This window comes from Podarcis vaucheri (assembly GCF_965113315.1).
Source record: "Podarcis vaucheri genome assembly, chromosome: 7".
Classification (NCBI taxonomy): domain Eukaryota; kingdom Metazoa; phylum Chordata; class Lepidosauria; order Squamata; family Lacertidae; genus Podarcis; species Podarcis vaucheri.
Genome location: NC_138765.1, coordinates 43,140,972 through 43,166,444, shown reverse-complemented (window position 1 = coordinate 43,166,444; position 25,473 = coordinate 43,140,972). Strand labels below are relative to the sequence as shown.

Here is a 25,473-nt window from a genome sequence, read left to right as displayed (position 1 = left end):
GGCTTCATTAATGGGCACTTGAGTGAAGAGAGATACAACATCGAAGCTCACAAGTAGGTCATCGGGATGTAGGTATTGCTTCTTTATTGTTTCTATGAACTGGAAGGAGTTAGTAACGTGTGAAGCGATGGATTCTGCATAGGGCTGAAGTTGCTTAGCGAGAAATTTAGCGAGATTTTGTAGAGGTGAGCCTATGGAGCTGACTATTGGTCTGAGTGGTGTTCCTTCTTTGTGTATCTTGGGGAGACCGTAGAGTTTGGGGCATCTGGAAGATTTTTCTCTGGGGATGATTCTTAGCTGGATTTCTTCACTGATAGGAGAGGCTTTTATTTTGGATTTGGTGGTTTTTTCCAGATAGGTGGTGGGATCTGTTTTTATAGGTTGGTAGGTAGGGTCTTGGAGTAGATTTGATAGTTTTGCTTGGTAGTCCGATGTGTTCATCACAACAGTGGCGTTGCCTTTGTCTGCTGGGAGAATGATTATGTTGTTGTCTTTCCTCAGGTTGGTGAGTGCTTTCTGTTCTTCTTTGTGTAAATTGCTTCTGGGTGGTTTGCTGGAGCAGAGGATGTTGGTGACTTCAAGTCTGATTTTATTGGCTTCATCATGTAAGTGTTGTATATACCAACACTTGAAGGAATTTGTCTTGGCTTATGTAAATGACTTAAGATGAAAAGGAATACTATGCAGAAGTTGAGAAGGGATGCCATCACTGTCTGGCCAAAGGAGGAAACCAGCCAGACCAGCAACAATAGGATGGCAGAACAAGCCTGGTTCCTAGAAAGCAACAAGGGAATCTTCTGAAGCTGCAGCTGTCAATGATTCAGTCCTCACATTAACAAGGGGAAACAATCTGAAACAGTCTCATCAGCATGATTATATCTGAATATAGAATTATTACTATTCATAACCTGATTCAGGCATCATTTTTAAAGCTTTACATTTAGCCGGCATATATAGGATTTTGCAAGTAATCTCCCATCCAGGCATGAACCAGAGCCATACCAGCTTACACTTTAGCAACACGGCTGCATGTGTATACAGACAATGCCTGGGGGGTCAGTAACAGCTGCTGTAACCCAAAAGAAGAGAAGAGAAGCCCATCATAACTATCTCTTGATATATTTATTAAGATCTGGTAAAAAAAAAAAAGAGGGGAGGGGAGGGGGAACAGGAAGGTTTTTGATTGGAAAGCTGCCACATTAATCCAAGGGCTTAAAATCCATGATAACATTGCCTGTCTTTGGGTTGAAGCTTAGGGTGTATGCAACTGCAGAAGGGTTATCAATGGGAGGTTCTGACCCAGTATCTGAACTGAAGAAAAACACAGCCTGTTTGCAGTGGGGAGTCCATTGACAATAGCCCTGCAGAAACAAGCAGAAGAAAAATAATCAGCTCTGATAAAAAAAAATACAGTATGCTAATTTGTCAAGACCAACAGTAATCACTTTACTTTAGGGTATCAGCATGCTGATTTATAACAGAATGTGTTGTTATTATCAATGAGGTCTGAATTCCATACATTCAGGGAACTGCTGCACCCAATCTCCACAAGTTGGTGGTCTTATATGCCTTCAGACTAGGTCCCTAGGACTTCTGACATCTGGTGCATAACTTGGTAATGCAAATTATTTTGCGCTTTGGAATGGAGAAAACAGCAAACTGGGCTGAACTGGAATGCCAATTACTTGATTACCTCCAAGATTTCTAAGGATGCAGTCCTATATAAATTTACATTGTATTGCACACACAAGGTTTCACTTCTGAGTACATATGCTTGGATCGGACTGTAAGAATTACAACATACACACAGAAGCTACACTTTTAAAGAAAGGCTAGTGGGGGAACTTCCCCTATGCTCTGGGCTTGGCAGCAAAATCTTGAGCCTAGTGTGTTAACTAAAAATGGAACATAGCCATCCTAGAATACCTCTGACAGATGTCACACTTCTGAAAGACACAAATGAATTATAGCCTCTAGTTTATACATGTTTCCAATGAGGCTTCTAAACTGCATCCAAGCACATAGTTTCCACTGAAAAATTGCGAATTCAGATTTACAACATTTATAAAATGTTGGCAAACAGAAGAAGCCTTCTCTGTGGAGGTGTCTTCCCTATAGAACCATTTTCCCCATCAGCAAAGTCAGGTGCCAGAATTACTGAGCTTTGGAGACCACTTCTGCTCCCAGGCTTTTGCTGTTGTTTGACTCCAGCATATGGTACCATGTCTTAATTTAACCTGGATTGTTCTGGTCTTTTTATCGTTTTGTGGATTTTTATTGATTCTTACGGTTTTAAATTATTTAATGTGCTGTACAGCACCTTGGGATGAAATCTGAAAGGCGGTAGAAAAATATCTAAATAAATAAATTTGCCTAGCATTTCAGAGAAGACAGAAGACTGATTAAGCCCCAAAATGCCCCAAACCATGAGATAGAAGTGAATCACTCAGATTAACATTCTTCTCCCTCGCCCCCCCCCCCAATATGGAGCAGAGTGAAGATGAAAGAGCATTAAGCATACCTTTTCATTTGAAACCTGCACAAGCCCTGTGGTAACAGAAATGCTGGGTGTCAGATGATATTCCATCCACAGAACAGCTCCGTGGCTCTTCCCAGTCCTAGAAAGAAAGAAAGCCTCAAGTATTGATTTTCTGCTAACTTTGAAGAATACCAACACACTGACATACGCACAAATTCTTTTTGAAATATGAATAGTATCTTTCCTTCTCGGAAGCAGCTTAGGCCAGAGAGATGAAAGAGCATGAATGTTACACCTATGGGAGCCTGAAACTTCCATCAGCTGGCAGATGGATGTAGTAAGTAAGCGAAATTTCTTGCAGGAACCAAAACGATGCGTATAGGACAGTAACTGCAGTAACACATTAAAGACCTGAAGCAGGATCTTTCTGCCCTCTTTCATGCCTATATTAAGTCAAACCATGGCATAGCATGAATGAGCCAACATGTGGGCTCCTGGAGAGGAGACTGCAGCCATTTTTCACCTCCCCAGTCATTTTGCTGCTGCAGTGAGTTAATTTGTGGTTTGGCTTAGTGTGTCACGTGAAGCTGGGCTCATGGTTTAGCTCTTCCAGACAAACTACAAGCTGTATATCATAGAGCAAACCTTAGTTACAAGATGGTAGTTTGTCTGAAAGCTAAACCACAAGCTTGCAATTTCTTCTCCAGGAGCCGGCACGTTTCCACATGCATGCTAAGCCATGGTTTGGCTTAGTATAACTCATGAAGTGTGACCCAGCTTCTTTTGCATTCTGTCTTTCATTTTAAGATTCAAACTTTAATGCAAATATCTACTATTTTGTTCTTAGCTTAAATATCTCATGTGTAACTGATGTGATTGACTTGTTTGCTAGCACAAGCTATATGATACAGTCTGAAAAATCTACATCTGATGTTTAAACAAGAATCATGCTGGAGACAAATATTGATCTTTACTGCACAGGATGTTCCAATACTTTACAGCTGGTACAATGATAACACCATAATTTGGTTCAGTGGTAACACCACACACTGTGCGCTGGTTGAGAAAGAAATGATCAGCCAGGGAACAGATGGCTATATTTGGAGACGAGATATAAACATCATTATAAATTGATTCAGTCATATGTTGAAATGTAATTTATACATTATTTATTAAGAGTAGTATGTTATCTCATACATGAAATATGTTAATTATTATTAAGCAAATTATAGAACTACAAAAGTTTTCTTCAGAAAAATGCTCTAAAATCTCAAACACCCATCTGATTTCAGCTCCCAATCTTATACCAAGTTACCTCCCTTGAAATAATGGGGTCTATTTATTATGTTTGTTTAATGCTTTTGATTTCTAGGCCCTGAAATTTCCCCTCCTCCTTCTTTGTCATCCAGTCATGCTGTCCCAATTTTATGGTTGTTTTTTAGAGCAGCCACCAATTCCCTGGGATTTTTTTTGGGGGGGGGGGGGTAAAGGTGAGTGTGCTTTGCATATTGCTAATACTGGCTCAGGCACTAAATTCATGGGAATGTTAAAAAGCATGTGGTTCCAACCAGGCTATTAAAAACACAATGAGAGATCCAGGAGAATTAGGAGGGACATATTCCCTTGTCTGTCCCTGTCAAAGATCCGCCAGGGTGACCTGGGCAGTTTCCATCCAAAAGCTAGACTGGAACAGATACTAATTCTAGCGATATCAAGTGTGTTAATAATGATACTTGACTTTGCATGCACTTAGTGGTTCTAGAGTATTCAATGTGCCTCAGATATCACCTTAGTGCAATCCTTACTATTTCACAAAGTTGGTCAATATTATATTTGTAGATGTGAGGTCTAGAGAGAACTAAGGCTACCCAGTGAAGTAATGGCACGATTCTTAGCCATTCTGCTGCACTTTTAGGAACATAGGAAGTTGTTTTATACTGAGTTAGGACATTTGTCCATTTTCTACACTGCCAGTGGTTCTCCAGAGTTTCTCACATGGATATTTCCCAGTCCTACCTGGAGGTGCTGGGAATGGAACCTGGGGCATTCTGCATGGAAAAGAAAGAAGACTGAGCTACAGTGGCCACAGTCCTGCACAGGGCTTGCACATTTTCTCTTGGTGATACTCACTTTGTCAGATTTATGATGCCTTCGTTCTTGATAGTGTGTTCTGGCACAGTTTGATGGAAGTCAAATATCAAAATTTTCAGTGGATTGGATATTGATTTGCAAGGGTATTCCCACAGCGGGTGAGGTTCTGCTTCCCTTGACTCCCTGAAGTCCAAGGAGTTCTATGGAAGAAAACAAAAAGGGAAGCATTGAAGTGCTAGAATATTCACAGATAAGGTATTCATTTAAAATATTCAGAGAGCATTGGCATGCTGAGGCAAGATTAACTTTTAGCAAGTCAAGACAGTAACATTTATTTCACTTCTAAAGTGAAGAAAAGAGACATTTCACTCATTTATAGAACCAGACATTCTCTGGTAAGCTATTAGCCCAGCTAAGAACATACCAAAAGTCAAAACAACCAAATGCCAGGTGAAAACTCAGCAGATTCTGCCATTTGGAGTGTATGTGTTTATTCACCATAATGCCCAAATATTCTACAAACTTAGCGTTTGTTCTCTAGGATGACATCTGGGCTAGGTAAAGTATTATATTTTATGGATGACAGAGATGGATACTGCAAAGTGCTGGACTAGGCACTAAATGAATGAACGTGCAGAATCAAACCCACAGCTCTCTCTGTCCAGCACATGCTACAGCCAGTCCAAAATTCTCAGACTGTGTGTATGGGAATAAGGCGAGTTTGTTTTTAATTAAATTGATAAATTCTATTCTCTGCAACTACGCTCAAGTCTATTTTCCTTTTTACAGCAATCTTTGCTATAGCTTTGCAGCTGCTAGCACAACTCATTAAGCTTGTCATCCCAGACATTTCTAAGTAGTGCTTTCAAATAACTACACATTTTTTGCAATTAAGTTAATTGGTCCTGTGCTTTCGAACAATAAAGGCTGAAGACTTGCAAACATTCATTTTCATCATAAGAAGGATGTGGTATAAAAGTTCTTGTGGGAGTATTCAGTATTTTAAGTAACATCATTGGACCTTTATTTGTCTGCTAGCTTTTGTCTCCTGTGGAATTGCTACTGGAACTGTTTTCTATTGTTTGTGGCTGATTTTATTTAATTGGCCCTCTGTTTGTTCTGTTGCTGTATTTTTAATACTAGGCATTTGTACTATTTTAATGGGGTGTGTATATATGCTTTTTAATTACATTGTTAGAAGTAAGGTTTGTATTTTAATGATTTGTATTGGGTTTTAAAATGTTGAATATCACCTCAGGTTCCTTTGAGCAGATAGATGACTCACTAATAATAAGTAAATAAACGAAGAAAAGGTCATGCCTGGAAAGCTACAGATTTCATCAAACAGAGCTGCTCAGATTGTGGGAGGAGGAAGGGGGGGTGTTATAACAAGCTAACCTGAAGGGGAAAAAATCACCTATTCAGAACTAGGATAAGAATCTATGGTTGGAATCCAGACTTAGTCATGCTTACAAGAGTCTCATTCATTCATTTATTTATTTGAAGAACACAGGGCAGTCTAAAATATAAAAACAAATACATATATAGCAAAATAACGAACAAATCCAACAAAGGTCATAGATTTTTTAATTAGCCAAAGGCAAACCTCCTTTGGGAGCGCATTCCAGAAGTGAGGCGCCACTACAGAAAAGGCCTGCTCTTACATTGCTACCCTCTGGACCTCTCACAGAGGAGGCACATGAAGAAGGACCTCAGGTGATGATTGCAGGGTCCAGGGTGGTTCATATGGGAAGAAGTGGTCCTGATCCATTTGAAGGATTTATTGGTCAAAGCCAGCACTTTGAATTGGGCCCAAACACTAATTGGAAGCCAGTGCAGTCAGGCTGCCAAATAAATGGTACCTCAGCCATGATTTGATCCAATACTACATTTCCTAGCTATTGAAAATGACATAACAGAAAATGATGTTTAAAGAAACTAAGCGATATTTTATGAAGGAATCAAATCTTGTTATCAGAGGATGACCAACTGGCAGGCAATGAACCAGACATGACTCCTGCTTGTTTCAGTTTTTGCAACTTGTTATCCCACTTTAGCTGGGCAAGTGTCATGGGCCAAGCCCAGCTTCTGCTCTTGTCAGTGTGTCTCCCATTGCTAAATGAGAGGAAGAGTCAGAGAGCTCTGTGTTATCAGAGACTTTTGGGGTGCCTCCTCATTCCATATGTGGTGACTTGAGCAATGTTCAGCAGCACCCTCTCATGTAAAGTACTGGGAGGGGCTGTGCTGTGATGATAGGGGTGGTTACACTGCCTAAGCCTTGTCAGTGTGGTTGCCATAAAAAGGACGGCACAAAGTGTGCCTCTCAGCTGGCCAGATCCCCTCTCAGCCCTTAAATGAGAAAACATGCCAAAGACCAACAAAGTGCCGCTGCTTGTTTCATGCCTGCCAGATTCTTTAGCTTGGGGGTGGGCAGAAATGACATTGGGGTTGATGGGGTCTGGCCTCCAAAAATCCTGTCACGAGCCTGAAAACCATTCCTGTACTGTATGTCCCATTTAATGCACAGGTTGGCTAGAAGCATGATTACAAGCAGTTTACCTACAACTACATCTCTAATTCAGTTGGCATTTATCCATCACACAGGGAGGATAGTCTAACCTTTATCATCTCATCCATAATATGCACATCAAACCCTTCACAGGTACCACACGGGCTGCGGATTCGCCACAAGTCCTAGGGGGAAAGAAAAGGGGGGACACAATGTTATTGTTCAGTGTTTTAAAATTAAATTAAAACATGAGAAATTGGATAAAAACTGTATATTTCATCACTCCCAGGAATATGACAGCTATATTTTGAGAATTAAATTGTTTCAAAGAAACAGAATGTCAAACGACCAGAATGTCAAACACACTTATCCACGATATATTAAAACCACTCCAAAAATAAACTCTTAATATATCAAGATAAAAACCACTTGAGGACTAAAGAAAAATGTTACAAACTAATAAAAACCAGATAATTAATTGTACTTTGAGGAACCTGTATCATTAGGAACTGATCATTTCCCCCTCTTCTCTTTTTCTTGTGTGTCATGTCTTTTTAGAGTGTAAGTCCAAGGAACTATCTTACTACTGATTTTGTAGCTGCAATCTGGAAGACTTTTTGGCTAAATGATGAAGTGCAATTTTTTTTAAAATAAACAAAGTATAGTATTGTAACTAAACCCACCCACACTGCCCTGGGGGCAAAACAGAAACCAGACATAGTTTTGTTACCTTGAATTCCACAATCATCATGTGAAGTGAAGCAGACTGGGGCAGGACAGTCACATCGCTTGTCAGGTGGCTTGCCAGGGCTGTCCGGGCGTACCAGAAATATAAATTGTGCCATGGCAACAAGCTCGTAGAGAAGAAGGGTTCACCAATTAAAAGTGACACCTTGGGGTGGGGGAAAACATACAAGAGGCTCAGATGGGCAACAGGATGACAGACCACACTTTGTACCATTTGGCAGGCCTTCCAAGTCTGTCATTCTGCATAGGTGGGATTGGTTGCCAGTTGGTACATGCAATGTAGAATGGTAGCTTCAGTTGCATGGACTCCATGTGTCAATTCCAATGAACTGGACACCTGGGTTTGCCACTGCCAGCCAGTCAGCCAGCTCTAAGATGATGGTAAAGATTGAACTAAACTCATACCATGACATATTGCCTACGTAATGCATCTATAAATGGTATGGCCTGTAACAGCCGCAATTTCACAGCAATTTGGAGCTTGAGTGAACATAGAAAGCCTTTAACACATTTTTGTAGTAGTAGTAGTAGTAGTATTTTTATTTGTTTAGCTATAAAAGCCATAACAAACACAAAAACTAAACTGCCAGTCAATTTGGAAGAGGTAATTGTATCTTCTCAGTCTTGCCCAACATACTGAGTGGGTTCAGAGATCAAACCATGGTGTAGAGCCACAAAGCTCCTGAATACTTGTTCAAGAAGTGTCAAACCAAGGTTTCCGTTTATGTGTGAACTACCTCACAACTCTAAAGACCAGTAGTGGAGCTACTACTTAACTTTTATATATTGCATACAACTTCAGCGGCCAACTAATGAGGGAAATACCTCTTGACATGCTTTGTTTGATAAAGCTTATCCTCTCAAAGAGTAAAATGTTTTGGTCGCACAGACATTTAGTTATCTTACCTTTTTATCTTCAAGATCTGAAGAGATCAACAATTCAGGATGTTTCTCTATTATTTTAATTTTATCTTCTAGATGATTGGCCTTAAAAATCTTTTTTATGAAAAAGAAAAGAAGAAAGGTCTTAGTGTTTTGTTTTTTACTGCTGTCCAAGAATGAAACCTCTTCCTAACTATGTAACGCAAAAACATTCTGAAATGTAAAATGACTTATTTTGGGTAACTAAAATTCTCTACTTTCATAGTGGGCAGGCACTTTTGCCATTACAAAAGAAAACAAAATAAACAGAAGGAGTAATAAACATAAGATAGCAGTTGCATCCAGATATGACTCCAATATTCATTACTTACTTTCTGCATGAGTGAATGAGAAACTGCAGAGCTCTCCAGTGTAAACACCTAGAAGAAGAACAGAATACACTGGCTTAATCAGACCTGCAATTTTGGGTGGAAATTTGGGAAGGAATACCTGTCCCATGAGCAATGAAAGGACCACGCTGGTGATTCACTGGGGAAACTCCTATCCTTGAATGACGCTCTCCCTTCCATTCTGATTGGTGTAATACCCCTTGGTTATGTGTGGTCTGTTGCCCTGCTCCACTTTGCAAGCAGCCAATAAAGACTCAAGAGCAAGACTTACAAAGAACATCTAGAATGTCCTGTATAGCAATTAACTGCTCAAATAAGCAGCGATCTACTTAAATAATCTCGATAAAATAATTAAATACATAAATATATAAACATGCACAAATACTGCATGGCATGGCCCATTCCATTATATAACTTAGCAGTCAAATGCTCTGCCACTGAGCTATACCTGTCCTGTCCTGTCCCCTTTATAAAGATCTGAGGAATGAGATCATCACCCCACTCTTACTTACCATTCCAGGTCGCCCATCTGCGACCACATTGTTCTTTCTTTTATCAGATCAAAATGATCAGACAACAGCAAAGGTTGCTAGGTTTATCGAGGGTGCAATGAGATTAAGGGCCACTATCTGAACGATAATCTTGGTCATTTGATTGCCCTTTTTACCCACTGTTGTCTTTTTAACTGTATATATTGCTTGCTTTATGTTGCTAAGGCCGTTGGCTAATGCGAATAAATTTTATCTATTTATCTACATAACTTAGCAGGACCTAGGGGATTAAGAATCCTACTCCAGTGAGTCAGCTGGATAACTGTTATCATGAGTAACATACTCTGCAAAACTAAATGTATACTGATAACAGTAACAGGTCTGTACCCAAGGAACTTACAAGCTAAATTTTGCCAGTAATGGATGCAACACAGAGAAGGCTGTTCCAAGAGAAACAAGACTAACAAGGGATGGGCATGGGCAAATGCAAATATTTTTACTTTGTTTCAGGAGGAGATGAGGACAAAAGGGTGCCAAAGCATCTAAAAAAAGGTGGGGGGGTTGGAGGTTGGAAGAGAGGTATTGAAATAAAGAACACTAGTTACTCCCACTAGTTCTGGGAGTAAGAGGCCGCAACTGAGACTGAGTGGAGCAATTTCAGTGCTCAGAAGAGTTGTGGAAGACCAAACAAATGCCACAGACGGCTCTTAAGGAAAAGCACTGAAGATAAATAGATATAACATACTTTTTTAAAAAAATGTATAAAGGAATTGAAGAGTCAGAACATATTAAAAATAGCAAACATTTCAATGACTGGGGGTGGGGTTGTACCTCTTTTGCTCCAAGATGGTGAGCCAGCACAGGAAGGAGGCTGCCATCACTGATGCTGAGGCAAACACTGTTTGGCTTCAGAACCTTCAGAACGAAAAGACAAGCTGTCAGCAGTTTCCTCCTTTCCAGATGCAAAAGGTCACTGATTAAGGACTGACACATTCGCTTGTTTGAAATTACTAAGCATTGTTGCATCCCAAAAGCTGTCTAAAATCTCCATGTTTCAAGTAGAATTCATGACATTTTAAGGCAAAGGATGCATGTTTTACATTAGAAAGGTAAATACTTGTGAGAGGAATCCCACAAAACATTGTCACTATACATATTTATGGACTCAATTTTTAAATCCATGTCCTTTTTCATTTTACACCAAGACATGATCCAGTTAGCCAAGTCAGGTCATGAAGGAAAGTGAAAAACAAAGCAGTTTTTGAAAGAGTACATAGGAACCCAAGAAGAGCCTATTGCATTAGGCCAGTGGCCCATCTAGTCTAGTATCCAGGAACTGATACTTGAGCAACTGTGGTTTGCAATAACTGGTAAAAGTAGCCAACAGAAACACACACCTTCAATCTCCATTCAAAGAAACTGGGCAGAAGGCTTCCTGAAGTTCTGGTCTAACAGTCCTCTCTATGCTATTTAAGGATCCCACCATCATATTCTAACACAAAGATATCCAAAATGGTTCCCTCCACATGTTTTGGACTACAACTCCCATCATCCCTGACCATTGGACATGCTGACTGAGGACACTACTTTCGCTACTCTTGCCCTAATAGTTAGGAAGGATTAAAAATTGTTTGTAAGGTTTTTACATCCAGTGCTGACAAAATGCTGGTTCTGTGTAATCCATGCCTGGCAAATTATGACCCAGCTTCACAGTCACATTCTCCTCTCCACGCCCTCCACCCACGTTAGTCCATTGTACAATTCAGGAAGGGTGCCTTTTAAATTGTCGCAGAGATTTATTATGGCATTCACTGGTGTGTGAGATAAAACCCACTTTGCCAGACATACCGTATTTTTCACCCTATAGGACGCACTGTCCCATAAGGCGCACCTAGTTTTTTTTTGGGGGGGGGAAATAAAGGGAAAAAATTATTTTTCCCCCCCAGGCGTGGGGCTGGGGCGGGGGAGGCCCGAGCTGCCCCCATCCCAGCCCCCAAACAGGCAGCTCTCTGCAAGCCGTGGGAGCCCAGCGCTGGCTCCCGCTACTTGCGGAGAGGTCCGTGAAGCCTGGACGCGCTGATCTCAGCGCGCGCAGGCTTTGGCATGCGAAGGTCCGCGAAGCGCACCGACCCCTCTCGCTCTCCAGGCTTCAGCAAAAGCCTGCATTCGCCCCATAAGACGCACACACATTTCCCCTTCATTTTTGGAGGGGAAAAAGTGCGTCCTATAGGGCGAAAAATACGGTACATACATAAATTCGCTATAACTAAGGCTAAGCAATGGAGCTGTGGAATTTTATCAATGAATCACCATATTTCAGTCATTAGGTGCTGATGAAAAGATAGCACAAAAGACTTAGAAAGAAGATTTACTTCAAGTGCAGAGGACAGGGCAACCAGATGGAACCGAAGGACAAACTTAGCTGACAGGCTTGCTGATCAAATATGCTGTTCAACACTATACTTGCCCTAACTGGAAAACTCAACCTCTAAGGCTTGTATAGTTAAATCTATCTTTTTACAAGTTTGTATCATTAAACAAAAAAATGTTCCCAAGCATCGCTTCAAAAATCAAATAATTATAAATGATTTTTTAAAAAAGAAAAACAACCTGCTCCTTGGTTCCTTGTAGATTTTTATTTTATCTGTATTGCTTAGAGAGATTTTAGCAACTCTCATAGCATCTCAAGATAGGCAAGGTCTTAACAGGCATATCTTTAGACACTACAACAGACACTACAAGAGATTTAAATTCTTAAGTCACAGGTAGGCAACTTGCAGCCCCCAACATCTCCTGCAGTTGCCCCATTATTCTGTCCCATTTGAGTTCCTACCTTCCTGTTCATTTTGTTATTGCTCATCCTGGCATTTCTACGTAGTTACAGAACAAATGGAAGAGGCAGTATTTTATTTAATAAAAATAATCTGATTTTATTTTTTGTTTGTTTACCAGGTTGTATGGTTCCCCCCAACTATTTAAAAACAAATTGGTGGACTTCTGCTTTGTTCTCATGTGTATTGCAAACTAAAGTCAGAAAGAAATTACTTTCACTTGCTTTCCAGAATGATAGCTGTATTGGTCCATTGCATTAAAAACCATACAGAATTCCCTGCAACTGGAGGTACATCAAGTATCAACAGTGAATAAGCAAAACAGTATGCTGGCTTTGTGACTCACCATCTCTTCTAATAAGCTCAAAAAAGAAGCAGGCTTGTACACAGCTCTTCACCCAAATTCAGTGAAGTGATGCCTAATGTGCAGAGATTGAGGCAAGAAGATACCATATTGGATTTGGGAAATCTTACTCACTTTCTGCAGAGCCTGTAAATACTGCGCTGTTCGATTCTGATCGTTGAGTTCTCCAAACCGTGGTCTATTCCACAACAGGTGGGCCTGACACCTACACACAGGACTTTCAACTTGGATAGCAGTTGTGGCGTCTTCATTTCTAAAAACATTTGAATGGATGAAACCAACTCATTTCTGTTTGTCCCAGATAATGTTTACATTATAAATGGTTTTTACCAGCTATGCCTGGTACAACACCTATGGCCATTCATGGACTGGGAGAGTAACCCTCCCCAACGTACATTCACTGAGAAAACAAACTATCCCAGCCTGTCAGTCTTTGTTCAATCATGAGTATCCCTTTCTGCCTCCTATCTTTAGTTACCTGCCTTTTTGAAGCTTATACCACACAGAGTAGTCATCATGAAAGGCAGTCAGGCCCACACTCTGGCCCTGGAGAACAAGTTCTTCATTTGGAAGGAAATAGACGCACTGCATCCAATGATCTCTCCACTGGAAAGGTTTAAACAAAATGGAAAAGGGGCAGACAATTAGTAATTCAAAATAAAAATGGATTGTGTGGGATAAAAAAACCAAACAGTAAATGGCAATGGGATAATGCAGATAACTCCGTTTTCTCAGCCCTACCTGAAAATGCTAGAGATTAAACATGGAACCTCCTGCATGCAAAGCAATTGAGCTACAGCTGCGCATGCTTATGCATTCAACAGAAAGAAACACATCAAACGCTGGCAGGATCCCTGTCTGACAACCAAGTGACATATAGTGCCAAGGATGTGACACAAAGATATACAGGAGAAAGTAAAGGAGTGAAATAAAGAACACAATTTGGGCAAGCTCCAATGCTTGTTCATACCTAAACAACCCCACTCAAGGTTTACCCTGATACAGCTTTAATGCTGGGAACTGCCTGTTTTACAATGTAATCATGAGGAAACATTCACAGCAACATAAATCTCTTATTGTTTAAAGGATTCATGGAGATTTAACATCACCCTTCTACCTTTATTTAATGTTCTGCTGTCACCTTTCACATTCATTTCTATAACCACAATGTCCAAAAACATACCTTTTCTTTAGTGAAATTAGGAATTGCAGAAAGCATATTGCCTACCCTGATGCATCCTATGCTAGAAAAGTCAAAAGAAGATGAGATGGCAAATCCAATGGAATCCTAATCTTACTTAAAGTCACTAACCTGCTGCAATCATAGAGCATTGTTTATTTTTGTACAACTCCATCCATGGCAGTAAGTAGCTAAAAAACTGCAAGCGGCCATATACTTAGACATTATTATCAAGATTTGGACAATTTTAGGAGAACTAGTTTACTTCTGAAAGTTTAGCACAAATCTTTAGAATCTTTATGAGCATCCTGTAAATGCTGAGCAATATTGAATTATGGTCCAACTAAGATGCAACAAACAACATGCACAAAAAATTCCAAAAGCATAACTATGCAGACATTCATGCAGCTGGTGCCTTGGGTAAGTTAGATCACTGGCCTCTAAACATGCTATGTCAGCACACAACATCCACTCATGCCTATCATACTAACAATGCCTGCACAGGGGGTGGTGACCCAAGTCAAATGAGATGCCTGTATGGAATTGCACATGGACTTGGTGAATGTCCGGAGTCAAATTCGAATTAGGCCAGAAAGTGAAAATGGCACATTTTACAGAGCTGGACAAATTAGCATCTGCCCACATATATGGCTTTAGTTCAATCTGCCAGCATTAAAATATTAGGAAGGCAATAGAATTTACAAGAGGTTCAGTACATTACCGGGATATCTTCAGAGGTGGATTGCACCCAATATGGGGCCATCGTACATTTTATTGACCCAGCGGGGTCCATGTCAATATCCCACCAGGACAGGACCACTTGGGCTTTGCCCGACTTTATGGCCTCCAGATGTACTGTGTAGTAGGCAGAGGCTCGGCTTACTGGCTTACTGAAATCTACACTGTGGAAAATAATGAATTGCAATCAGTTCATTTTAAATAGCTACTTATTTTCATTCAGGTTGTTAGGCAGAAATAAACATTGTGATTCTAACCACAAACATACACACAGAGCAGAACTGATAAACACAATGATGGAACTGAACAGAGCTCTTCTAAAAATTGTAGAAATTGAAACTGCATCTGGCAGTTTTGACCAAGAGCAGCAGCAGTCAGTCATCAATGAAACATCACAATGCATTAAAGTGCTCAGCAACTTCTCACCAACAACTTCATATACCATCAACCATTTGATCTTAGGAGTTTGCTACTTCCCTCTTAAATGTATTTATAATATATATGATACCCAGGTGTGTCTGTGTAAGGACAAGTACTTAAACAAACAAACAAACCATCAAACAAACAAGCTACCAGTTTCCTTCAAGAACAATTCAGAGTGCAAGTTTTAACCTATAAATCTCTAAATAAGGGGTGGGGAACATATAGTCCTCAAGATGCTGTTGGAGCTCTAACCCATCAACCTCCATTAGCATGACCAGGAATGATAGTTGCAGTCTAGCAACACTTGGAGGGTCATAGGTTCCCACCCACCCCGCTTGCAAAATGGGTATATGAAGGACCACCTTCTCCCATATTAATCCCATTAGTAAGCTCTTCAAGGAAGGAGACATGGTTCTGAGGGGCCTCATTGGCTGAAATGAGGTGGATACCAGGGCCCACCACCCATTCATTTAGCACCAAATCTGATGGCTTTTAGACCACCAAGCAGAAACATTTGTTTTCCTTGGCCTTTGTGGGTTTCTGGCATGGCTTTGAATTTTCCACAGACTATGTTTTATTATATTATTTATTATTTTATGAGGCATTGTTTTAAAATGATGTTTTCAGCTGCCTTGATAATCAAAGATTAAAAGGCGGAGTATAAAAATGGTTTAAACACATAACATAAAAGTGGCACTCACCTGAACATTGTAACAACGTCACTGAGAGGCGTGAAGTCATGCAAGGACACCTGATTCAGTTGGATATCATAGACTGAAGGAGCACCAGGACAGTTCTCCATTTCTGGTGGTGAGACAATAATCTTCTCACTATCTTCTGCTTGTATATGAATGGGAAATAGCTTGTTCCAGGACCACATTCTTTGGGACTCCACTAACTGGGCGTATACTGTTGCCCTGTGAGGCACTGCCTCACATCCTTCCTAATCATTTGAAAACAAAGAGAAAGGAAACTGAGCAAGGTTCATTATATGCCCTTGGAATAAAAGCAAGCTCTGAAATGTGAACTTCTTAGAAAATATATAGGCTGTACATAAAACTTGGATTCTGGGCGTAAATATGAGGCCCACTCTTCAATACCTTTGAACCTTCTCTTTACATGCGTTTCTATTTATCTCACAGTCTGATACCATAATGTTTACTTGGAAGGTATTCCTGTTGAGTTAAATGATGCTTGTCCTCAAGTGGACAGAGAATCATATATTTACTATACTTTGCATTTTTGTGCCAAAAATATGTGAAAGCTTTCTCAAAGTTAGTTGTTTCTTAAGCCATGTGCAACCAACACAGATACAGATTATGACAGGTCTATTATGAATTTTGAAGGCCATTTTTAATATCTTCAGTGAAAACTACAGTAACAAAACCGATCAAAAACAAAGAAATGATTGGTTACAATCAATCTGCAAGCTTGCAAGAATAAAATTTCTGTTACATGACACCATCTGTGAACAGTGCTCACTTCCTTACCTGTACAAGACATCTGTGGGCATGCTCATAAGACGGTAAAGCTCCCTCCCCTATCAGTTCGGTATCAAAAAGCTCTGTTATCAGGATGTTTGCGCGACACTGCATGTCTCCATCTAGGAAGCATAGCACAAGACAAATAGGAGTATGCTGGTTTCTTTCTTTTCTCTTTCTTTTTCAAAGCAGGCTGCTGTGCTAATGTTAAGTCACCTCAAATAGGAGATAGGGAATGGCCTCAGGACTGCTTCTGTTCTCTTCTATACAGCTGTGACCCTTCTGTTCTTCCTTCTCATCCCCTCCCTTCCTTGAAATCAGAGGAAGCCAGCCTCTATTATATGTAAACCGCCCCAAAAACATGTCTGAAGGATGGCATACAATTTGTTTTAATGAAACAAAGAACTAAATAAAGATATCCTTTGTTCCAAACAACATGAGAATACAGTCCACATTAATCTCACCAGGCCCCACTGTGACTTCAGTGGAGTGCTTGTTGATGATCTTTATCTTGTCGCTAAAGCCATTTTTCTCCACTATCTTCACAGCTGTATCAGCCATAGGTTTGAAGACCTGAAGTATAATAATTCTTATATTTAGATAGATCTGAAGTAACATTTGAATCAGGTACTTCCTAGGACACAGCACAGAGACACAGCCATTACACTACACCAGCTCTCAAGAACACAACCAAGCTAATGGCACCTACATTCAAGGTGCAAACACCACCAGAAAATTACTGTATTGTGTTACGGGAAATACTTACCACAGGATAAACATTTAAGCACATTTAATCCTGCCAAATAGAAGACTTAGTAGGTACTGGGTTGCACCTGTCTGTGGCTTTTCCCAAGGAGATGAAAAATGTGTTTGTTTACATAGTTTATATCACACACCTTAAACATAAATGTATGTGCCCTGGGCAGATAAGGGAAAAATACAATTGAAAACTACTACTAAGTTAAATTAAGCATTCAAACTAGCACAACAAATGAGAACAACCAACTGCTGTTTTATATTAAAAATCCCTGCCTATATTTTATCATCTTGCATGAAAGATCTAATCACTTAGGCTTCAATCCTATACACATAACTCAATGGTGTTTATGTCTGAGTAGCCATGCATAGGATTACTCCATTAGTGCCCAGTTTCAGATCCAATACATACAAAAGTTGGATGGGATTTTTAACTGGTCTAGGCAACAGAAAGAAACTGGGTTTCTAATAAGAGCCAAGAGTCTGCTCTTTAGCAAAGACTGAGAAATCTAACTTTGCCTTCTCAAAAACACAGATGAGACCTCCAATGAAGCACATACCTCCTGGCAATGTTAAAATGTGTACCTAATTAAGGCATGAACCCTGGCAAAACAAGACTGCCTTCCACCGCCAAAGCTGCCAGAAATGAACTGCTCCTTGCCAAAATGTAAATATGAAACGAAAGTTGAGGGGGGAAACAGATGGCTACACACCACCAGTGACCAAAAAGTCTCCTTTCATGAGTCAATGCTTTTTCAAAAGCAAAAAACAAACCCAAATTAAAATTAAAGCACTAAAATTCATTTCACTATTACTCTGAATAAATATCTAACATTAAAACTTTCCTAAGACACCATACAGCGATCCAGACCTACTCATGCTTAGAATAGCCCCATCAAAATCAATGGGATGAATAATCATGGATAGTTTAAGCATCTATATTAAGCATAGCTAGTCTGGATTAAGCTCAGAGATCCCTTGGTTGCTTTGCCCCATTTTCAAGGAGTGGGGAATACAAAGTAGACTGAAATGCACCATCCAACGTGAAGTTTCTTGAACACTGTGCTTTACTAGCAACGATAAGGACAGCAAACACTAAATATTAATGCAACGTTTCAGGAACAAAAGAGAGCCACACAGACCAAAGCAATATTAGTCCCTATCACATACAATTTTGTTTACAAATCTGCTTTAAGGATCTGCCTCCTGCATAGCTGATTTCTATATGGTACGTAGGGACAGGGGAGCAATGACACCTACCTCAACAGCATAGCAGAAATCTGCCCCGGCTGTAGCTGCCATCATAGACAAGAGTCCAGTGCCAGTCCCAATGTCTAGGACAATGGCTCTGTCTCCTCTTTCCTTCACTCTGTCCACTGCAGCACGAATACCCTGAAAATACTTTGCATTCTGTGGAAAGAGACAAACCTGACAGTTACTTCAACAAGACCAATGTTTGTTTAAATGTGAGACACATGCCCTCCAAGGTTAATAAATTTGAATCTGCAAGCATTTAAATGCCGTGGGTTAAAAGGCATTATCTTTTCAGTGGATGATCAATATGCAGATCCATAAGATTTTGTTTGCAGTACACTTATTAGAAGCCTGATAAATTCAGTATGATCTCCATGATAAATGTCTGAAAACATTAAAGGGAGGAAAAGCTAAAGCTAAATACTATTCATAAGAATGCAGCCCCAGCACTTTAAGAACAACTGATATTCCCATTACTCTTTCCCAATCCTCTTTAAGTATTTAATTCTAAATAAAACTTTTAAACCCTCTAAATATTGGAATTCACAGCAGCAGAGGCTTGGGATGCTTTGCACTGCTTTAAGTGAAATGGTTAGTTTGCCTACAATTTTTCATCCTTTTCCTGCCAACTCTTTTAAAATAGAGACACCTGGGAATTTGCAAGTGTTAAAAGCCCAATACAGATGGACAAAATTCCCTTCAGGAAGTGATTTCTGACAGGCCTTTTTGATCCCTGACATCTTTTTTTTTTTTTAATGTCACCTTCTTAAAAAATTAATTAAAGGAACAGCTACCCCAAAAAGCTAGTGAGATAATAAACACATTTCTTAGCTTTGTCAAGTTTTAATTTTGAAACAGTTCATTTAAAAAAAAAAACTTTTGAGAATCACTGGGGGCTTCTTTTGAATAATATTTAATCTTGCCATCTGAAAATGAATTTTATTGAAGAAGAAAGCAGGGTACATGAATATCGCAGAAGCCCTTGATAAGCAGATGGAATGTTCACAGAGGGTTCATTATCAAAATGCACTCATGACTAGACAGGATCCAAAGGAAATTGAATCAACTAACTAATGCATTTTAAAGTAATCTATGCTTTGTTTCTCCAAATTTAGCACTAAAACTTCACATCATTCTATTAAAATCAAATTAAAATAAAAGTGTTAGTCAAAATATAGTGTTGAACCACTGATTGTTTTCTACAAGAGTCTAGTCATCTTGCTCAATTATCCATCAAACAAATAACCTCGAAAAGCCAACCTCAAAGCATTTGTTTTTTACACTTGCAACAACAGTACACAGCTGAATTTTCTCTTTAAAATTCTATGCTGTCTTAAACTTATACAAACAGGAAATGCCTTGATCTCATATTCATGATGGTAAGAAAATAGGAACTGCTGGCAAGATTGATCTCAAGGGGCTATCACAGAAATAATATAAAATGCAGCTGAAAGACCACAAACTCATTAAAAATAAAAGTGTTGTAAGTTTTCCCTTAAATTGTTTTGGACCCACCAGGATTGTGTCACCGGAAAAGGGATGAAGACCCTGTGGCTGTGATACTGAAGTCGCTTCCTTGAGAAAGGGCTTCTGGGAAGAAATGGGTTGCACCGCACAGCAGTTGGCAAGAATGTGTTTGCTAATAGTCTCACAAACCTGATCAGGAGAGCTTTAAACTAAATCCTGAGGGAGAGAGGGGCAATACTACAGAAAACAGGGGAACACCTGGTACCAGGAATAATAGCTTCAAAGGAAACTGAGGCGGTGCTACAAAAACCTGCTAAAGGGGCAAGAAACTGCAAGAAGGAAGCAGCTGGAGGGAATGACTCATGGTTTCAGTTGTGTCTATACTAATGCACAGAGTATGAGAAACAAGCAAGACAACAGCTTCAAGTTACAAGAAAGAAAATTCCAACTACACTCACGGGAAAATGTGGCGTTATCTCTTAATCAAATTAAATTTTGACATGTGCCATGATAAAAGTCTGTAATTTTGTCAGGACAAGTTATTTGTTGTTTACTGTTTTAACAATTGTTTTCTCAAACATTATCTTCTGTACCATGAAAATAAATAAAAACATTATTTTAAAAAAGAAGAATGTTCTGATAGTAAGAGCTGCTCAACAGTGGAATGGAATGCCTCAGAAAGTGTTGGACTCTCCTTCATTGAAGGTTTTTAAGCAGAGGTTGGATGACCCATCTGTCATGGATGCTTTAGTTGAGAATCCTGCATTGCAGGGGGCTGGACTGGATGACCCTCAGGGTCCCTTCCAACTCTACAACTCTATCATTCTATGATACTATAAGCCAGTGGAACAAAGTCAAGGTAATGGAAGCTAACGAGGCAACTTTCAGAATCCCAACAATCAACTTTTTAAAAAAGAAAACAACAATTACTTACTCTGTCTTTGTCATTCAACATGTCTGCATAACACGACCTGTAAGAGAGTTTAGATTACAGATCAAAAACAGTTCAGACAAACAGGACCAGTGTTACTATTAAAATATGCAACCAACAAAGTGTTGTACAATTGAGGATGCTTTCTCCTTCTGTAGGCTTGACAAATGGTGAGTCATCCCGTTAAAAGTTATTACCAGCTATTCACAAGAAGATGAACCTTAACTGCAGGAAACTAAAGGATGAAATCCTATGGAAACTTACTTTGGAGTAAGTTCCCTTGTGCTGCGTGGGATGTACTGCTGAGTACAAAGGCATAGGGCTAAGGTGTAAGATCCATGCTATGTTAGGGTTGTTGCTATATACTACTAGGATTTTGTTCAGTTTTTCCCCACTTGCACTGCATACTGTTAAAGTCCAGGACAACAAGGCTGTAGCTTCTGAAGGAGAGTCAGGAGATAGCCATAGAGTATAACACATGGGATCCTGCAACAAGCTCAGATTAAATGTGCACTTTTTGTTTTCTTCAGTTCTAGACTATCAATCCTATTTTAAAAGGAATGAGGAATCAATTCCTTTATTTTAGAACCAACTGAAAAAATAAATCACAGAGTAGTGAGCTATTTTCTGAGTTTTGAAGAACTTTTATCAGAACTTAAGAAATGCCCTGCTGACTTGGACCATAGCCTTATCTAGTCCAGCATTCAGTTCTCAGATGGGATGACCAGATGCTTATAGGGCACCACACGAAAGACACAAGTGCTATTGCACTCTCCTGCTCATGATCCCCAACCAACTGTATTCAGAGACATACTGCCTCAAATATTCATGATGATACTCTGACACAACTATCATGACTAGTAGCCATTAACAGTCTCATCCTTCCATGATTTAAAACAAAAAGGTATGCATGCATGAGAAAAAAGGTAGGGGGGATGTTCCTTGTCACATGTCATAGTCTTAAAATAGTAATTTAAGAAGCTCTTCAAAGCCTAAGTAGATTAGAATGTGACGAGTGCCAAAGGTCACAGGTTGCACGAAGGGATGCTGGCACAAAGAACCAATCAGCACTTCCTCCTTGGAAATATAAAAAAAGTTATTTGAATCCATCTTTAGCACTGTGTTGAACTCGAGTTCCTTGTTAAACAAACAAAAACTTTATGATGTTATTAGATATCTTTTTTCACTCTTGCATTCAAGTTTCATTTTCATCACAGTTTTTTATCAATTTTTTATCCACCCCCCCCCCCAAGAGCTCAAGTAGAACACATATCCCCACTGCCAGTCTCACAACGATCTGGTAAACATGCTAGGCTGAGCCCAACGCCAACCAGTATACTTATGTGGCTGCACATTGATTTGAATCCAGGACTCATTAAGTCTAAACCATCATGTTGGAGTACACACTGGCCTGTCACAATAATACATAAAATAAAAGCCAACTCCCACTATACCTTGCAATTTCCTGATGATAATCATAGTTCTCATCTTCCTCCAACCACTCCACTGCTCCAGTGGTTGGATTGGCTCTTCCGCAAAAAACCTTCATTCTTTCCCTGGTTTGTCGTTTTGAGGAAAGCTTTTATTCAGATGATCTCTAGCTTTTGATTCATTATCAGAAAACTATGGCAAAAGGAAAGAAGTTACCATTTAGAAGGAGATAATTTATTTTTAGGTGTTGTTTTATTGATATTATTTGCTGTTGAGTTGCTGCTGCTATGGCTTTGTGGTGCAAATTAAGAGTATTGCTTTGTATAATTGCTTATCTATTAATTGTTAGCCATCCTGAGCTCCAGATTAAAAAAATAGCAAGATATAAGAATCTTGAACATATAAAATAAATGCTGTTGTTAACAAAACTAAGCCTTGAATGCTTCTGACATAGGAATTTACCATGTGCCATCATAATGCATTACATGAGGTTTAGTGGCTGCATTTGTAAAGCAGTATGCATGTGTATGTTAGAAGTGAATGGCACTCCAGAATGCCATGTAAAAATGGTGCTGTTTTAATGCAGAAGTATGTAATGGTGACCAAGCTATTCCTGTGTAGATAAGGCAAACAGGTGAGACCTGAACCAAGCATCTTACAGTGGTGCCTTGCAAGACGAAATTAATCCGTTCCGTGAGTCTCTTCGTCTTGCGGTTTTTTCATCTTGCGAAGCACGGCTATTAGCGGCTTAGCAGCTATTAGCGGCTTTAAGAAAAAGGAAACAAACTCGCAAGAACTCGCAAGACGTTTCGTCTTGCGAAGCAAGCCCATAGGGAAATTCGTCTTGCGGAATGACTCAAAAAACAGAAAACTCTTTCGTCTTGCACGTTTTTCGTCTTGCGAGGTACCACTGTACTTCAATCAATCAATTCCTGCTATCTTAGTCAGCCTGCTCCTAGTTGTAACTCCTAGTTAGGACTAGAATCTGGTATGTTGTACCTTTTCCAAGTTTAGACACATAACTATGGGTCTTTCGGACAGTTTCTTAGTCTTGTGCCAGAGAGGAGGATGAAGTGAGAATTCTTTGTAGGGTGGAGTAGGAAAGGACATAGGACTTAATCTGATTTATTCATTTTGCTTCCACACATTTTATTTACTAGTTCCTACTTCTACCACTGTTGAAACATATTAACGCACAATGTTACAAATATTTACCATTATTGTAAAAAGACATTCCAGGGGAATCAGTTGCAGCAAAAGAGTTTAAGGTACTAAAAAACTCTTTTGTTGTAAAATTAAGGTACACTATAGTCACATACTGTAAACAATCTAATACGCAATACCAAATACAACAGTCTCAGACTTGAAATTAGGAAGACCCAGGCTCACTGTGTGACCCTGGTGCAATTGTCCTCTCTTAGTCTAACCTACCTCACAGGGTGCTTGTGAGGATACAACTAGTGAAGGTGAGGAGAACATGTATGTGGATCCCAAGCTTCTTGGAATGGTGGGATAAAAATGTAATCTCTTCAGAACTCTAGACCTCGCGGCCCACAACACTCTCAAACTGTTACTAAAGTGGCAACATGTTTCCAGCACAAAACGTAAGAACGTAAGAAGAGCCTGCAAGGACCAATGACCCATCTGGTTTCACAGTGCCCAACCAGATGCCTGGGGGAAACTTTCAAGCAGGACCCGGGCACAAGAGCACTCCTGCTTCACATGGTTGCCAGCCACTGGTATTCAGAAGCACTGCTGCCTCCAACTGTGAAGACAGAGCTGAGCCATCATGGCTAGTAGCCATTGATAGGCCTCTCCTCCATGAATGTGTCCAGTCCTCTTTGATAGGTATCCAGGTTAGTGAACTCCATTGCTTTCTGCGGGAGAAACGCCATAGTTTCGCTAAGTGCTGTATGAAGCAGCACCTCCTTTTATCCGTCTCGAATGTTCCAATATCCAGTTTCACTGGATGTCCGAAGGATGTCAGACGGAAAGACTCTGCATGTGCACATTAAATCCTTGCCCTTGTGTTCTCTTTTTGGAGGGAGGGAGGCTGGCTTCATTCCCTGAGGTGAAACTCTGCATATCCTCATGACCATTTCAGTCTTAGGTTCTTTTGGGGGGGAGAGGGGGAGAGATCAAGAGGATGGCTTCTTTTCCAGTGGGGAACTCTGCACATGCTCCTGGATCCTTTTGTCTGAAGAACTACTAGCTAGGAACTACAGGTACTAGCCCAAGTTTGCTTTCTCTCCCACCTTCCTTCCTTCAATTCTTCTTCCTTCCAATCGTTCACGTATCTCAGATTGCTAGTCCGAGAGCAAGGGCTGATCTCTGGAAGGGGCTCTGGGAGCCCGCCTTAGTGTTTGTTTGTTTTTTGGGGGGGCGACGCTTTTAAATGAATAAATGAGAATGAACTCTAGACATGCTCAGGAGCCCCCTTGGCCAGGACTTCTGCGCAAGAGTGACAAAAGAGCTTCGTAACTGGGACAGAGTGCGCTGCTGAGCCTCCTACGCTCTACTTGAGGGTCGTCAGCTCGAAATTCCCCCCGCAAAAACCAGTCAAGCCTCCCCACCCGCCTCTAACGGTCACTCCAATACCTCACCTTGCCTCCGCCTGTCAGTCAACGCTCGTCTCACGCGCTAGGCGCCGCCATCTTCCCAGGATGCAACGCGCTCAAAACGGGAAATAGCGGGGGGGGGGGGAGAGACCCCACTATTACTATTTACCTCTGCTTTCACCGCACACCATAGAGAGAAACAGTAAACAATTTAAATACTTCCGGTTGCTATTAGATGCCTCCGTGTGCAGGGCAAGATGGCAGCAGAAAGCTAAATGGAATACAGAATAAATATTTTAAATGTATATCCCTCATTTTCTAAAAAGCTCAAGAACTGCAGCGAAAAAGAATATAACAAGTACACCGGAAATATAATCAATCGATATGCATGAAAAAGAACCCTTTTTATGGAGAAACGGGTTCTCTTTATAATGCACTAGGGAAATAAGATTCAGGATAGCGTGAACTCGT

General features: G+C 40.1%; 1 protein-coding gene across 4 annotated transcripts; it reads right to left on the bottom strand.

The window, feature by feature from the left end:
* Positions 1–1,103: 1,103 nt before the first annotated feature.
* Positions 1,104–25,173, bottom strand: PRMT7 (protein arginine methyltransferase 7). Of its 4 annotated transcripts, none has more exons than XM_082232323.1 (18): positions 25,048–25,173; positions 22,468–22,636; positions 21,017–21,053; positions 18,622–18,771; positions 17,070–17,178; positions 16,615–16,727; positions 15,826–16,067; positions 14,685–14,865; positions 13,262–13,389; positions 12,898–13,036; positions 10,420–10,503; positions 9,080–9,127; positions 8,733–8,822; positions 7,810–7,971; positions 7,190–7,264; positions 4,610–4,770; positions 2,522–2,618; positions 1,104–1,361 (listed from the first exon to the last, which is right to left on the bottom strand). In XM_082232323.1, exons 2-18 carry the CDS (start codon positions 22,560–22,562, stop codon positions 1,200–1,202), a joined length of 2,073 nt encoding a protein of 690 aa, XP_082088449.1. In that variant the 5' UTR covers positions 22,563–22,636; positions 25,048–25,173; the 3' UTR covers positions 1,104–1,199. The 4 variants fall into 4 exon arrangements, with proteins under 4 accessions (XP_082088449.1, XP_082088452.1, XP_082088450.1 ...); XM_082232326.1 differs by lacking the exon at positions 25,048–25,173 and adding an exon at positions 24,927–24,948; XM_082232324.1 differs by lacking the exon at positions 25,048–25,173 and adding an exon at positions 24,700–24,901.
* Between the last annotated feature and the right edge of the window lie 300 nt (positions 25,174–25,473).